The sequence below is a fragment of the Physella acuta genome, unplaced genomic scaffold, assembly GCF_028476545.2.
Source record: "Physella acuta isolate Inbredline_101_S28 unplaced genomic scaffold, ASM2847654v3 ptg000439l, whole genome shotgun sequence".
Classification (NCBI taxonomy): Eukaryota; Metazoa; Mollusca; class Gastropoda; family Physidae; genus Physella; species Physella acuta.
The window spans coordinates 214790-233197 of NW_026731958.1; the positions used below are offsets into that span (position 1 = coordinate 214790).

Consider the following 18408-nt stretch of genomic DNA (forward strand, 5'->3'; position numbering starts at 1 on the left):
TCCACTCACTAAAACCTCCCCTCACTAAATCCCCCTCACTAAAACCTCCCCTCACTAAAACCTCCCTTCACTAAATCCCCCCTCACTAAAACCTCCCCTCTCTAAAACCTCCCCTAACTAAAACCTCCCTTCCCTAAAACCTCCCCTCTCTAAAACCTCCCCTCACTAAATCCCCCCTCACTAAAACCTCCCCTCACTAAAACCTCCCCTCACTAAAACCTCCCCTCACTAAATCCCCCTCACTAAAACCTCCCCTCACTAAAACCTCCCCTCACTAAAACCTCCCCTCACTAAAACCTCCCCTCACTAAAACCTCCCCTCATCAAAACCTCCCCTCACTAATACCTCCCCTCACTAAAACCTCCCTTCACTAAAACCTCCCCTTACGAAAACCTTCCCTCACGAAAACCTCCCCTCATCTGACCACTCAACACTAAAACCTCCCCTCACGAAAACCTCCCCTCATCTGACCACTCAACACTAAAACCTCCCCTCCCCTGACCCCTCTACCATTCCAGGCGCCTACCCCCACCCCTTCTCCAGCCTGCTGAGCCCCATAGACCTAGCGCGTGCCGGCAGCCAGAAGCGGAAGCGACGTCACAGAACGATCTTCACGGAGGAGCAACTTGAGCAACTGGAGGACACGTTCCAGAAGACACACTACCCGGATGTTATGATGAGGGAGGAGCTGGCCAACAAGGTGGACCTTAAGGAGGAGAGGGTGGAGGTCAGTAGCACACTTTTTTCACATACTGTAATTTTTTTTTTCACATAATGAGTTTTTTTTTCACATACTGAAACTTTTTTTTCACATAATGAAACTTTTTTTACATACTGAAACTTTTTTTTCACATTATGAAATTATTTTTTCACATAATGAATTTTTTTTTCACAATCTGAAACTTTATTTTCACATACTGAAACTTTTTTTTTTCACATAATGAATTTTTTTTCACATAAAATTTTTTTTTTTCCACATTCTGAAACTCTATATACTGAATTTTTTTCACATGATTTTTTTTCAGACTTTTCACACATTAAAACTTTTTTTCACATAATGAATTTCTTTTTCCACACATTGAAACTTTTTTTTTCACATAATGAATTTCTTTTTTCACACATTGAAACTTTTTTTTTCGCATTCTAAAACTTTTTAGACACTTTTTGACACTTAACCTTCGTATTGTGTGTGCAATGGAAATTTCTGTTATATCGGAACTTTTTTGTTTTTGTGGAACTTGGGATCTTGTCCAGATAAGACCCAAAAAAATGTTAACCCCCGCCTACCAAAACAGATTATAAAAGAGGATATGAAACTTTGACTTGTAGATTTTATTTAAGAGTGTGACATGGGACATGTTATAATTTGCACGAAAAGGTCCGTATTGTGGTACCTTTAACCCTAACCCCAACTCCAACCCCAACCCTAACTCTAAATCCAACTTAACACTAACCCAAACCCTAACCCCAACCCTAGAGGCGGATAAGAAATTGTTTTTATTGTGTGCGTTAAAATATTCAAATGTCTAGACATCAGATATAGTTCACAAGTGGCGGGGCTTAACTTTTCGACCCTGGACTTTTTGCATTAGTGGCGGGGCTTCTCTTGAAAAGATCAGGAACTTGTTTTGTAGCACTGGAACTTGTTCTGTAGCATATGAACTTGTTTTGTTACATGCTGTGTTACAATGAACCTTTTCATCGTAACATGTTCTGTAACATTGAAACTTGTTCTGTTGTAATGAAAACTGTTCTGTTAAACAGGAACTTGTTCTTAAAACGATTTTTTTCTGGAACTTGTTGTATCATGAATGATTTGTTTTTAATGAAACTTGTTCTCTCAAGTGTGGAGTTACGACTCCCTGACAAGAAACTTGATACTCTTTTGTCAAGTTTTTAAACCATTATTTTAGACGTGTGATTGATTAAATAAGTCATAAATTTGAACTGATGGAATGACAATAACAAAACTATGACTTCGCCGTAACTTGTAGACAAAATACACAGTCAAGTGACATAACTAGATATCTTGACCAAGTGTCATATAGCACTAAATTAGTGACTTAAGTCATGTACCACTAAACCTGGATCATAATATATAACAAAACCACACCGTACCATACGATATATATATATATATATATATATATATATATATATATATATATATATATATATATATATATATATATATATATATATATATATATAAATATATAGGCCATGGCCTATATTGTTATCCCACTTCAAAAAAAAATTGTCCTCACCCAAAGACTACCAAAACTGTGTATGACATCAAACTTGAAGCAGACGTTTAAAAAACCTATAACACCACCTATAACTCCCCCTATACGGGCAAGAATCTTAGATCCATCCCCAGACAGTTTTGTACTAGCGACCCCCCCCCCCCCCCTTCTCCCCGACCCCCTCGTAAACTTACATGATGTTATAATGCCGTCCTTTTGCCTTGTAGATTTATCAATCGTCTGCTGAGTCCTTAAAAACATTTTTACGGACATTTTTATAGCAGCCCCGGACTCTTTGAAGGGCGCCACAGATACAAGAATTACACGTCAGCGGTGCCTTTGATGTGGTGGTCGGGAAGAGGGGAAAATCTCGATAGATTAGATTGATAGGAATCGAGATCGTTGATACAGGGGGTAGGGGACGGCGGGCTCAGAATTTAGGACTATCCGTTAATCTCCAAGGAAATTACCTTTTTAATCCATTGTGAAAGCATAGCTAAACACAGAAGTGGTTAGAACCCGGACTTGTTGCGGGGTGGGGGCGGGGGATAATGCCTGTCGATTAATTGGAGTTGGAGGTCGTCTTAAGGACTTTAGAAGTGTTGAGTTTATTAAGACAAGTCATGCGTGGATGGATGGATGGTTGGATGGGCGAGTGGATGAATGGATGGATGGATGGATGGACGGATGGATGGATGGATGGATGGATGGATGGACGGATGGATGGGTGGGTGGGTGGGTGGATAGATGGATGGATGGGTGGATGGATGGATGGATGGATGGATGGATGGTTGGATGGGCGAGTGGATGAATGGATGGATGGATGGACGGATGGATGGGTGGGTGGGTGTATGGATGGATGGATGGATGGATGGATGGATGGATGGATGGATGGATGGATGGATGGATGGATGGATGGATGGATGGATGGATGGATGGATGGATGGATGGATGGATGGATGGATGGGTGGATGGATGGATGGATGGATGAATGGATGGATGGATGGATGGATGGATGGATGGATGGATGGATGGGTGGATGGATGGATGGATGGATGGATGGATGGATGGATGGATGGATGGATGGATGGGTGGATGGGTGGATGGGTGGATGGGTGGATGGATGGATGGATGGATGGATGGATGGATGGATGGATGGATGGATGGATGGATGGATGGATGGATGGATGGATGGATGGGTGGATGGATGGATGGATGGATGAATGGATGGATGGATGGATGGATGGATGGATGGATGGATGGATGGGTGGATGGATGGATGGATGGATGGATGGATGGATGGATGGATGGATGGATGGATGGATGGATGGATGGATGGATGGATGGGTGGGTGGGTGGATGGGTGGATGGGTGGATGGGTGGATGGGCGGATGGACGGATGGGTGGATGGGTGGATGGACGGATGGACGGATGGACGGATGAACGGATGCACGGACGGAACTATGGATTTTGGAATTTATGTCTAGATTATAGAACTAGGAGAACAGACAAAATATTTGATTTAAATTTATTTTATGGCGTATTAATTAATTATAACTTTAATATCAGGAATTAACATTTTAAAATATATTTTTTGTCAAAATATATTTTTAAAAAGTTGTCTTAAAATACATTTTTTTAAAGTTACGTAATACGAAATTCTATTGTTTATCTTCTGTGACGTAAAACTAATCTTAGATAATCCGGTCAACATTAATGACAAATAACCCACGTTAATCCACGCAACATTTGCAGCAGAGCATCTCAAAATCCGGCGACATTTTCCCCATTACACCGTAAGAACAAAACCTCTGGACACTCGTCCGTCTTGCGTGCAGAACTATCCTCACGTTTTGATGTCGTCTGTTCGTCTGTCTACACAACGCACCGGCCTCCACCAAACCTACAGCTAATGCACCGCTCCTGATAATTCCAGCCAACGATAAGCAAACAACCCCCGGCATCAAGCAGCTTGATCTGTGTGTGTTTTTCTAGTTTTAATCTTCCAGCATTAAACTGACTTTTAGCCACACTCCAGTGCACGTCTATTGAAACCAAATCCTCAGCTTTTAGCGAGACAATAAAACTTATCTGGGCAACGCTGTAATGCGGGGCTCATTTTCTAGCCAGGGTCTACGGTCGCCCGCCAGTCTATCGCGCGTACATCAGGCACGATAGAGAAATAATCAGGTTTAATTCTTTTGATAAGGTTTCTGTCCTTACAGCTAAGAACACTAAACTCGTCAGACCTATCAGAACACATAATTTTTGTATCAGCCGAGAACATCTTAACAACCCGACTCCGGCCGCCACGGGGTGTCTTAAAACACGTAACGAAATAGTTTTGACGATTTTTTTTTTTTTACTTCTCAAATATTTAATTAATATTTCGACTCTATTTCAGACGGAAATAAAAAAAAAATCTTTTCAGTAAAACACCGTCATGTTGGTGTGACCATATCGCGAACAATCCCACACCCGTCATTTTCATTCAACGCCTTTTATTTCACCCCCCACGCCTCACAGTTAGGGGTGGATTCGGTTATTACAAAAAAAAAAAAAAAAAAAAAAAAAAAATAGCTCTTCTTCTTTCAATCGTCCGAAACCAAGGGAGATAATTCTGAAGGGCAGTAATTCTTCTTATCCTCTCCTAGCGTCGCCTCGCCCTGTCGCTAGATGCACCCGATCCCTACCGCTGGACAGGGGAACAATGACGCGAGGAGATATTTGGAACAGAACCCAACCTTTTAACTCGGCTCCATCAGAGTCGCGAGATCCGCCTGTGGGTGGGGGGACAGCCGCGTCAAACGATAATTCCCGAGCCAAATGATTAAACCTCACCCCCCTCGATGCCCCTATCCGTCAGCCTCAGTATCAGTACCAGTATCGCCTCAGCAAACTTCAGTACCCATCACCGTTTGGCGCCACGGCTAAACGGCCGGATATTTTTTCTACTTCCAGCCCGTTTGACTCCCCGTCCACCGTCCCCCTCGGCCACGCCCACTTAGGGGTATTAAATGTGTAAAGTAAACAAGATCGAATCGCCGCCCAACACTGCCGACAAAATGAGGATAATGACTCGTGCTGACCCTCAGGACGTCCGGTCACTGTCAGGTACTCCTGCAGACAGGGGTGTGGGGGGGGGGGGGGGCGTCCGATTCTTGAGGCGCATTCAAATCTGGTCGTAGATTGACGGATCCGTTTCATGGCCACGAGGCTTGTGTCGTCGGTTGGCTGGTATCCCATAAGTCACCTGTCTAGTATCCCATAGGTCAACTGTCTAGTATCCCATAAGTCACATGTCTAGTATCCCATAAGTCACCTGTTTAGTATCTCATAAGTCAACTTTCTAGTATCCCTAAGTCACCTGTCTAGTATCACATAAGTCAGCTGTCTAGTATCCCATAAGTCAACTGTCTAGTATCACATAACTATCTAGTATCCCATAAGTCAACTGTCTAGTATCCCATAAGTCACATGTCTAGTATCCCATAAGTCACATGTCTAGTATCCCATAAGTCAACTGTCTAGTATCCCATAAGTCACATGTCTAGTATCCCATAAGTCACATGTCTAGTATCCCATAAGTCACCTGTTTAGTATCCCATAAGTCAACTTTCTAGTATCCCAAAAGTCACATGTCTAGTATCCCATAAGTCACATGTCTAGTATCCCATAAGTCAACTTTCTAGTATCCCATAAGTCACATGTCTAGCATCCCATAAGTCACCTGTTTAGTATCCCATAAGTCAACTTTCTAGTATCCCATAATTAAACTGTCTAGTATCCCATAAGTCAACTGTCTAGTATCTCAAAAGTCAACTGTCTAGTATCCCATAACTATGTAGTATCCCATCAGTCACCTGTCTAGTATCCCAAAAGTCAACTGTCTAGTATCCCATAAGTCAACTGTCTAGTATCCCATAAGTCACCTGTCTAGTATCCCATAAGTCAACTATCTAGTATCCCATAAGTCAATTGTCCAGAATCCCATAAGTCACCTATCTAGTATCTCATGTCACCTGTCTATCCCATAAGTCAATTGTCTAGTTTCCCATAACTGTCTAGTATCCCATAAGACATATTTCTAATATCTCATATTACCTAGCAGGTATCCCAAATTTTTCTTTGCTAGTATCCCATAAGTCACCTGTCTAGTATCCCATACGGATGAGTCACCTGTCTCTTTTCCCATACGTCACCTGTTTAGTAACCCACAAGCCTCTCTGCTACTATCCCATAAACCAAATGACTAACTTCTCGATACAGCACAATTTACATAACAAAAACATGGAAAAAATATTAACACACAAAAGATTTAGGCTAAGCTGTATCTATACAGCGAGACGGTACGAATGTTATGATTCACGCGATGCAATTTCTGCCATTTGCTAAATGTCGCGAGATCGAATATCATTCCTGTTATGACGGCAGCTTCAGATGTGCGCGGTTAAGGTGTTAGCTTTTGTTGGCCCTAGCATTAGACCCGGTGAGGTTTTACATACACCATGTGGTATACACCTTATCCACGCTGAGATAATGACGATTAGGCTTGGCGTTTCGACATACGGCCTTCGTTTGATTAAGACCGTGGGGGTTTGGTGTGTGTAGGGGGGTCGGGGTGACACGGGTTTGTTCATGCGTAACGGCGCCAAGCTGTAACTTGATTCGACTTCAGTATAAAGGTGTTAGGGGTCGACCATTTGATTCGACTTCTGTATAAAGGTGTTAGGGGTCGTCCATTTGATTCGACTTCTGTAGGTGTATAAATGTGTTAGGGGTCGTCCATTTGATTCGACTTCTGTAGGTGTATAAAGGTGTTAGGGGTCGTCCATTTGATTCGACTTCTGTAGGTGTATAAAGGTGTTAGGGGTCGTCCATTTGATTCGACTTTCGTACACAGGTGATAGGGACGTCCATTTGATTCTACTTCTGTAGGTGTATAAAGGTGATAGGGACGTCCATTTGATTCTACTTCTGTAGGTGTATAAAGGTGTTAGGGGTCGTCCATTTGATTCGATTTCTGTACAAAGGTGTTAGTGGTCGTCCATTTGATTCTACTTCTGTAGGTGTATAAAGGTGTTAGGGGTCGTCCATTTGATTCGACTTCTGTAGGTGTATAAAGGTGTTAGGGGTCGTCCATATGATTTGACTTATGTATAAAGATTTTGGGGGTCGTCCATTTGATTCGACTTCTGTACAAAGGTGTTAGGGGTCGTCCATTTGGTTCGACTTCTGTACAAAGGTGTTAGTGGTCGTCCATTTGATTCGACTTCTGTACAAAGGTGTTAGGGGTCGTCCATATGATTCGACTTCTGTAGGTGTATAAAGGTGTTAGGGGTCGTCCATTTGATTCGACTTCTTTATAAAGGTGTTAGGGTTCGTCCATTTGATTCGACTTCTGTAGGTGTATAAAGGTGTTAGGGGTCGTCCATTTGATTCGACTTCTGTAGGTGTATAAAGGTGTTAGGGGTCGTCCATTTGATTCTATTTCTGTAGGTGTATAAAGGTGTTAGGGGTCGTCCATTTGATTCGACTTCTGTAGGTGTATAAAGGTGTTAGGGGTCGTCCATTTGATTCGACTTCTGTAGGTGTATAAAGGTGTTAGGGGTCTTCCATTTGATTCGACTACTGTACAAAGGCGTTAGGGGTCGTCCATTTGATTCAACTTCTGTAGGTGTAGAAATGTGTTAGGGGTCGTCCATTTGATTCGACTTCTGTACAAAGGTGTTAGGGGTCGTCCATTTGATTCAACTTCTGTAGGTGTATAAAGTTGTTAGGGGTCGTCCATATGATTCGACTTCTGTAGGTGTACAAAGGTGTTAGGGGTCGTCCATTTGTTTCGACTTCTGTAGGTGTATAAAGCTGTTAGGGGTCGTCCATTTGATTCGACTTCTGTACAAAGGTGTTAGGGGTCGTCCATTTGATTCGACTTCTGTACAAAGGTGTTAGGGGTCGTCCATTTGATTCAACTTCTGTAGGTGTATAAAGGTGTTAGGGATCACCTAAAGCTATGACGACACGTTAGTGGAGGGTGTGTAAATTAAACAGTGTAAAACCAAAAGTGAGCTAAGTCAAATCGTCTGGTTGCCGTCTGTTCACATAATCCATTAGCTTGACATTTCAAAAACACCACCACACTACCTTATCTGCCTCAAATACTTCCTATAAAACAAAAACTCTTGTTTTAATATTTTTTTAGTTCAGGACACTGAATAGTTTAAATAACAAACAAACTGAACATTGAGATTTTTTCATTTTTAAGTGAAGAAAGCAAATATGGACACATTCACCCACAGAGTTTCTTCCAGACTTTTTTCTCCGGGGGGGAGGCACTTGAAATTTTCGGGGGGGGGGGGGGCGGTAGACTTTCTTCGGGGGGGGGGGGGGGGGGGCGGACACTGTTAAAAGTATATATTTTCTATATAAATTATATAAATTTCATTTCGTTCGGGGGGGGGGGCGGAAAATTTTTTTCGGGGGAAGGGGGTGGTGCTTTGCCCCCCCCCCCCCCCCCCCCGAAGAGATGCCTGGAAGAAACTCTGTTCACCCAGACATTTAGTGAACTCAGACAGAATATTTTGTCATATTATTATATTCTAAAACCGCTTCTAATTGTTCTTGTTTTAAAAAAATAATTTTATGTAACATCCGGGATTACCTATGACCAAAACATCTTTTTCAAAATTTTGTTATTTACATATACAACACCTGTTATTTTTATCTTTATACACCAACACCTGTTTCATCTTCAACACTTCTATTTCTGTATACCTGAATAACTCTCCTTCAACACTTCTATTTTTGTAGACCTGAATAACTCTCCTTCAACACTTCTATTCCTGTATACCTGAATAACTCGTGTTTTTAACATGAATTTTTGTAGGCTGTAAAAAAATTGTTCCTGTACAAAAAGTAACATCCTAATTTTTAGTTAGCAAAAATCGAGCTTACTAGCTAAATAGTTTGTGTTGCGAGTTTGTGAATAATTTACACAATCGGATAAATGTTGTGATTTCAATTTGTAACAGAAATCTCATTCGATTTCTTTCTACGTGTGTTGTTGAGAGTTACCATTTGTACAGAACCAACAAACATAAGTTTTAGAAAACAATTTATTTACTCAATCTTTTCATAAAGACAAACATTTGTGTTTATTTGTAGCCTTATGCCTCAACTGTAGCCTTTATTTTTTTTTTCCAATTATTAAAAAAAATTCTTTATCCAATACACACGTGTTTCTTTCACAAAGCTTAGGATGGTTGACTTGGTCCAATACATTTGTATTTTTTACACACGTTTCAAGGCGGTTGACATTGTGCTGACCACACCACTTTCCTTCATATGCCGAGATCACAGAAATAGGTGAACTCTACTTCCCCATGGATCGTTAGGTTCGAAAAGGGAGCTTGTCTTTCGTTGTACAACTTGGGATTACTGTTAATGTGTTGATGTGTTGATGTGTTGAAGAGTTGATGTGTTGATGTGTTGAAAAGTTCAGCTGTTCACTTTGACAGCAGCATGCAGCGTTTATCATTCTGTCTGTTATAACTGCTGTGTTCTATATGTGTACCACAGTTATGCAGTGAGAGGGTAGATGTTACGCTGAGTGAGCGTCTTTGGTTATTTGATCCAATACCATTTTATCTTAATCACTACCATTTGATTATGTTTAGCTATGCTACAGTATATCTTGAGACACGACGACATCAACGCTCACGAAGGATTTGACAGAACGACATCGGTTACTAACTCTATTTATTGCACAATAGAAATGGACATCGGACGGCTTGGATAAACGATACTACAACTAGACAACCTAACTCTAACGTAACACGGACAAGACTAACTTCAAGCTTCTTCCCTGACAACAACGAACTCACACTAAAACGTCACTTTCTTGTGTACAGCGTCACACACTCACTCGTTCAATATACGGCCGCACCATCAATCATGCGCACCCATAGCCCTAGTCAAACATGCATCATAACATTACCCCCCTCTCTCTACAAGCTAATCACATTAGCTTTATTTATTACTTCAATAATACAACATTCTGTTTTACCTAACAATGGCAACTATGGTAGCATTCACACATAGTCCTTAAAGACTAGACAATTTTAACTAATTCTTGAAGTTCCAGTTCAGTTCATGTCTCCGCGCGCACAAACATATTTTGACGATTCTGCAAAGTATACATCTCATATCACCAGTTGGGTACACATCCTACAATCACACTTCACGTAAAGGCCAGGATTCCATACAATGTCGACCCAAACATCACCTCAGTTGTACTGAAAAGAAATTATTTCTAACGGAAAACAACATGTCACCACTACTCGGTTATTATTATCTAACATAGTCTCTCTAACCTAATGTATTAGACTTAATCTAATGTAGTACCTCTTCTGTTAATTACGCTATATTATCTATATATATAAAGCAAAGTGGTCAAGTGCCCGATAGGGCACTTCCCGGCGCCGCAGGCGCGTCAAATTTGGCACGATGGTGCCTTCGGGCGATAGAACACGAAAGCCGGTGACGGTTGGCCGAAAAGTCTACGGAGTGGGGGTCAAAACTGACCTCGACTGACCGGCGCCTTATATGGGCTATATTACGAAAAAAAATTTCCTCCGACGACCCCCCTTGAAATTTTGTGAGGTGGTAGGAGAACGCCTTGGGGTGTCATAAAAAACTCGCCATGTCCGGGAAAAATCGGGAAATTGGTCAAAACTGACCAGTCGTATTTCCCTATATAATCTTTGTATTTTATGGGGAAAAATGAGGGTAATTTCAAAACGAATTTTAGGGCACTTACCCTCTTTACATCTGGCTAATTTTTTGCATGTTTATAGGTAAATGGCTTGGCCGTAGGGCAGACCTGTCAGTTTCACTCAAAGCCCTCGACGAGGGCAAAAAAGTGACCGTGAGTGAAATTCTCTTTATATGCGCTCTATTACGAAAAAAAATTTCCTCCGACGACCCCCCTTGATATTTTGTGAGGTGGTAGGAGAACGCCTTGGGGTGTCACAAAAAACTCGCCATGTCCGGGAAAAATCGGGAAATGGGTCAAAACTGACCAGTCGTATTTCCCTATATAATCTTTGTATTTTATTAGAAAAACATAGGGTCATTTCAAAACGGATTTTAGGGCACTTACCCTCTTTACATCTGGCTAATTTTTTGCATACTCTTAGGTAAATGGCTTGACCTTTAGGGAAAACTGTCGGTTTCACTCAAAGCCCTCGAAGAGGGCTAAAAAGTGACCGCGAGTGAAATTCTCTTTATATGAGCTCTATTACGAAAAAAAATTTCCTCCGACGACCCCCCTTGATATTTTGTGAGGTGGTACGAGAACGCCTTGGGGTGTCACAAAAAACTCGGCATATCTGGGAAAACTTCGTAAAGGGGTCAAAACTGACCAGTTGTATTTCCCTATATAATCTTTGTATTTTATGGGAAAAACATAGGGTCATTTCAACGCAGACTTTAGGGTACTTAAACTCAGTATATCTGGCTAATTTTTTGCATGCTCCTAGGTCAATGGCTTGGCCTTTAGGGAAAACTGTCGGTTACACTCAAAGCCCTCGACGAGGGCTAAAAAGTGACCGCGAGTGAAATTCTCTTTATATGAGCTCTATTACGAAAAAAAATTTCCTCCGACGACCCCCCTTGATATTTTGTGAGGTGGTAGAAGAACACCTAGGGGTGTCACAAAAAACTCGGCATATCTGGGAAAACTTCGTAAAGCGGTCAAAACTGACCAGTTGTATTTCCCTATATAATCTTTGTATTTTATGGGAAAAACAGAGGGTCATTTCAACGCAGACTTTAGGGTACTTAAGCTCAGTATATCTGGCTAATTTTTTGCATGCTCCTAGGTCAATGGCTTGACCTTTAGGACAAAACTGTCGCTTACACTCAAAGCCCTCGACGAGGGCTAAAAAGTGACCGCGAGTGAAATTCTCTTTATATGAGCTCTATTACGAAAAAAAATTTCCTCCGACGACCCCCCTTGATATTTTGTGAGGTGGTAGAAGAACACCTAGGGGTGTCAGAAAAAACTCGGCATATCTGGGAAAACTTCGTAAAGCGGTCAAAACTGACCAGTTGTATTTCCCTATATAATCTTTGTATTTTATGGGAAAAACAGAGGGTCATTTCAACGCAGACTTTAGGGTACTTAAGCTCAGTATATCTGGCTAATTTTTTGCATGCTCCTAGGTCAATGGCTTGACCTTTAGGAAAAACTGTCGGTTACACTCAAAGCCCTCGACGAGGGCTAAAAAGTGACCGCGAGTGAAATTCTCTTTATATGAGCTCTATTACGAAAAAAATTTTCCTCCTACGACCCCCCTTGATATTTTGTGAGGTGGTAGAAGAACACCTAGGGGTGTCAGAAAAAACTCGGCATATCTGGGAAAACTTCGTAAAGCGGTCAAAACTGACCAGTTGTATTTCCCTATATAATCTTTGTATTTTATGGGAAAAACAGAGGGTCATTTCAACGCAGACTTTAGGGTACTTAAGCTCAGTATATCTGGCTAATTTTTTGCATGCTCCTAGGTCAATGGCTTGACCTTTAGGAAAAACTGTCGCTTACACTCAAAGCCCTCGACGAGGGCTAAAAAGTGACCGCGAGTGAAATTCTCTTTATATGAGCTCTATTACGAAAAAAAATTTCCTCCGACGACCCCCCTTGATATTTTGTGAGGTGGTAGAAGAACACCTAGGGGTGTCACAAAAAACTCGGCATATCTGGGAAAACTTCGTAAAGGGGTCAAAACTGACCAGTCGTATTTCCCTATATAATCTTTGTATTTTATGGAAAAAAACAGGGTAATTTCAACACAATTTTTACGTTACTTAACCTCTGTACTTCATGCTAATGTTTTTCATACACTTCTATAGATGACTAGGCCGTATGGAAAAACTGTTGGTCAGACTCAAAGCCCTTGACCAGTGCTAAAAGATGACCGCGAGTGAAATTCTCCTTATATGAGATATATATAAATAATTTGACGATCGATCCCGTTAATATTATTTGAGGTCGTAGACCGACCCTGGAGGGTAACAAAAAAACTTTAATCCCGTCGGAAAAAGCTATTGTAGTCGTTAAATATGTTTATATATCGTATTTTCTTATATAAGCATAGTAACTGTTTGTTTAAAAAAAAAAGTAAACACAGAGATACGTCATTCGGTTAATTTCCAAGGGAGGTAACCTTTTTAAATAATTATTTTTCAAATAATTGTAAACTATTTTAAACAGAAACAGAAAACGACAAAGTATAGCATTTGTTTTAGATAAAAATAAGTTATTAATTAAGCTACGTATCATAATTAAATAAAAAATTAATTTTAAAAGTCAATGTAATATAAATTATGAGATATACTGTTCATGGAACCTCTGTAGTTCTATTTCCATCTTAGTTATAAATAGCGTACTTTCAAACACTTTCTCTAACAGCTGATGTTAAAGAGCATAGGCCTACAACATCTTCTCTAAAATTAGCATTACTGTTTACATTTAAGCACTCCACGCCTCATCCATCACCTAATAATTACTATTCAAATTATCAAATGTTTTTGAAAACCTAAGCGAAGCTAGGCAGTATGCCTAGTCTATATATATAAAGCAAAGTGGTCAAGTGCCCGATAGGGCACTTCCCGGCGCCGCAGGCGCGTCAAATTTGACACGATGGTGCCTTCGGGCATTAGAACACGAAGGCCTGTGACGGTTGGCCGAAAAGTCTACGGAGAGGGGGTCAAAACTGACCTCGACTGACCAGCGCCTTATATGGGCTATATTACGAAAAAAAATTTCCTCCGACGACCCCCCTTGAAATTTTGTGAGGTGGTAGGAGAACGCCTTGGGGTGTCATAAAAAACTCGCCATGTCCGGGAAAAATCGGGATATGGGTCAAAACTGACCAGTCGTATTTCCCTATATAATCTTTGTATTTTATTGGAAAAACATAGGGTCATTTCAAAACGAATTTTAGGGCACTTACCCTCTTTACATCTGGCTAATTTTTGGCATGTTTATAGGTAAATGGCTTGGCCGTAGGGCATACCTGTTAGTTTCACTCAAAGCCCTAGACGAGGGCTAAAAAGTGACCGCGAGTGAAATTCTCTTTATATGAGCTCTATTACGAAATTTTTTTTCCTCCGACGACCCCCCTTGATATTTTGTGAGGTTGTAGGAGAACGCCTTGGGGTGTCACAAAAAACTCGCCATGTCCGGGAAAAATCGGGAAATGGGTCAAAACTGACCAGTCGTATTTCCCTATATAATCTTTGTATTTTATTGGAAAAACATAGGGTCATTTCAACGCAGACTTTAGGGTACTTAAACTCAGTATATCTGGCTAATTTTTTGCATACTCTTAGGTCAATGGCTTGACCTTTGGGGAAATTTGTCGGTTTTACTCAAAGCCCTCGACGAGGGCTAAAAAGTGACCGCGAGTGAAATTCTCTTTATATGAGCTCTATTACGAAAAAAATTTTCCTCCGACGACCCCCCTTGATATTTTGTGAGGTGGTAGGAGAACGCCTTGGGGTGTCACAAAAAACTCGGCATATCTGGGAAAACTTCGTAAAGGGGTCAAAACTGACCAGTTGTATTTCCCTATATAATCTTTGTATTTTATGGGAAAAACAGAGGGTCATTTCAACGCAGACTTTAGGGTACTTAAACTCAGTATATCTGGCTAATTTTTTGCATGCTCCTAGGTCAATGGCTTGACCTTTAGAAAAAACTGTCGGTTACACTCAAAGCCCTCCAGGAGGGCTAAAAAGTGACCGCGAGTGAAATTCTCTTTATATGAGCTCTATTACGAAAAAAAATTTCCTCCGACGACCCCCCTTGATATTTTGTGAGGTGGTAGAAGAACACCTAGGGGTGTCACAAAAAACTCGGCATATCTGGGAAAACTTCGTAAAGCGGTCAAAACTGACCAGTTGTATTTCCCTATATAATCTTTGTATTTTATGGGAAAAACAGAGGGTCATTTCAACGCAGACTTTAGGGTACTTAAGCTCAGTATATCTGGCTAATTTTTTGCATGCTCCTAGGTCAATGGCTTGACCTTTAAGGAAAACTGTCGGTTACACTCAAAGCCCTCGACGAGGGCTAAAAAGTGACCGCGAGTGAAATTCTCTTTATATGAGCTCTATTACGAAAAAAAATTTCCTCCGACGACCCCCCTTGATATTTTGTGAGGTGGTAGAAGAACACCTAGGGGTGTCACAAAAAACTCGGCATATCTGGGAAAACTTCGTAAAGCGGTCAAAACTGACCAGTCGTATTTCCCTATATAATCTTTGTATTTTATGGGAAAAACAGAGGGTCATTTCAACGCAGACTTTAGGGTACTTAAGCTCAGTATATCTGGCTAATTTTTTGCATGCTCCTAGGTCAATGGCTTGACCTTTAGGGAAAACTGTCGGTTACACTCAAAGCCCTCGACGAGGGCTAAAAAGTGACCGCGAGTGAAATTTTCTGTATATGAGCTCTATTACGAAAAAAAATTTCCTCCGACGACCCCCCTTGATATTTTGTGAGGTGGTAGAAGAACACCTAGGGGTGTCACAAAAATCTCGGCATATCTGGGAAAACTTCGTAAAGCGGTCAAAACTGACCAGTTGTATTTCCCTATATAATCTTTGTATTTTATGGGAAAAACAGAGGGTCATTTCAACGCAGACTATAGGGTACTTAAGCTCAGTATATCTGGCTAATTTTTTGCATGCTCCTAGGTCAATGGCTTGACCTTTAGGGAAAACTGTCGGTTACACTCAAACCCCTCGACGAGGGCTAAAAAGTGACCGCGAGTGAAATTCTCTTTATATGAGCTCTATTACGAAAAAAAATTTCCTCCGACGACCCCCCTTGATATTTTGTGAGGTGGTAGAAGAACACCTAGGGGTGTCACAAAAAACTCGGCATATCTGGGAAAACTTCGTAAAGCGGTCAAAACTGACCAGTTGTATTTCCCTATATAATCTTTGTATTTTATGGGAAAAACAGAGGGTCATTTCAACGCAGACTTTAGGGTACTTAAGCTCAGTATATCTGGCTAATTTTTTGCATACACTACTATAGATGACTAGGCCGTATGGAAAAACTGTTGGTCAGACCCAAAGCCCTCGACGAGGGCTAAAAGATGATCTTGAGTGAAATTCTCCTTATATGAGATATATATATAAATAAATTGACGAACGATCCCCTTAATATTATGTGACGTCGTAGACCGACCCTGGAGGCTAACAAAAAAACTTTAATCCCGTCGGAAACAGCCATTATAGTTGTTAAATATGTTCATATACCGTAATTTCTTATATAAGCATAGCAACTGTTTGTAAAAAAAAAACAAAGACATACGTCATACGTTCAGTTTTCAAGGGAGGTAACGTTTTTTAAACTATTATTTTTCAAATAATTGTATACTATTTTAAACAGAAACAGAAACTGACGAAGTATAGCATTTGTTTTAGTACAAAATTAAGTTGTTAATTTAGTTACGTATCCCAATTAAATAAATAAATAAATTTCAAAAGGCAATGTAATAAAAACTATGAGATGTACTGTTCATGGAAGCTGTGTAGTTCTAATTCCATTTTACTTATACATTGCGTACTTTCCGATATTTCTCTTAAAACGGTATTTAAATGACAAACTAAAACATTTTTTTCTAAAGTTAGCATTACTGTTTAAATTAAAGCACTCAACACCAAATCCATCGCTTAATAATTAAGTATTCAAATTCTCAAATGTTATTTAAAAACCTAAGCGAAGCTAGGCAGTATGCCTAGTTTATACAATAAATCACATCTCACGTGTTAATTTAGTACTAAGTAATTAAGTAACCACATCTAATTTCATAATCACTATATCACCTGCATAAATTTATCTCATGTTACAATGACATATACCAATAATAATTCCTCACATCTTCAGTAACCAAATACGATATCACATAGAGGAATATTTTCCCTAGAACCCTTAAATCCATGTCCAGGTACTCGGTACATCCTCGAGCTACCCACAAAAAAAAATCTGACTGCATCCTCAGTCTTGAAATCAACTAACTACCGATGAAGCAACCGACCAACGAACTATCCCCCTGCTGGCCGGGTGACGACACCAAATTATCATTAAACAACATTATCCTAATCTACTGGGTTCCTTACGCTAAGAAAACAAACCTCATAGGATAACATATCATCACATATCATAAATTGAAAATCATATTATTATAATAAATCAAATCCAGATCATAGTGACATCATCTTGTCAACAACATAACACCGCCCTCAAACCGGCGTGTCTACATTAACTATAACAATATCAATTATCACTAATACTTATGTCTTACTTATTATACTACAACCCTCATCAGCATAACACAGCAATGGGCTCACAATACCTACAGTCCCTGCTTAATCACTATATTTTTTTTTCACTAAGACGTAATAGAAAAAAAAATGTACATGCCTACTACTTAAAACATATATGAAGAGGTACTACTTATCTAATTTGTAGAACTTGGGCATCATCGTCGGCTTCATCACACAACACACACTTCCCACACAGATCCCCTTGTCCTTCACAACACAGGTCCTCTCAGCACGGTCTTCACGTCAGGGTCCTCACAGCACGGGTCATCACATGTTCTCCCCACACGGTTCTTCATGGCACGGGTCCTCACATCAAGGGTCATAACGGCATGGGTCATCAGGGTACGTGTCTTCATAGAACTGGTCTTCATACATATGTCTTCAAACACGGGTCTTCTTAGCACGGGTCTTCACACACGAGTCTTATTAGCACGGGTCTTCACACACAAGTCTTCAACATGGGTTTTCACGCTGGGATCTTCACACACGGTTTTCACAATAACAGTTCATATATCACAGAGACATAATCCGTACGAAAATTATGTCGATGGAACTTGACTGATTAGACACTGATAGCGTTTTCTGACTAGATTCTAGATGTTATTTCCACCGACTAGCTTCTAAGTGCTTTTAAGTTACTTGTCTTCATTCTGTTATAGCTGCTTCACGTTACTATAGTTGGTTCACGTTAATACTGCTCCACCATGTTATAACTGCTGTGTTCTATATGTGTACCACAGTTATGCAGTGAGAGGGTAGA

At 40.4% G+C, this 18408-nt stretch overlaps 1 protein-coding gene across 2 annotated transcripts in view; it reads left to right on the forward strand.

Annotated features, from left to right (window-relative positions):
• The window catches only part of LOC131943056 (retinal homeobox protein Rx3-like), a 36796-nt gene that overhangs the window by 10843 nt on the left and 7545 nt on the right, over positions 1-18408 (forward strand). For both annotated transcript variants that reach the window (XM_059303067.1, XM_059303068.1), the window contains exon 2: positions 519-727. In XM_059303067.1, the coding sequence (XP_059159050.1) occupies positions 519-727 (209 nt within the window). The remainder of the gene's footprint in view (positions 1-518; positions 728-18408) is intronic.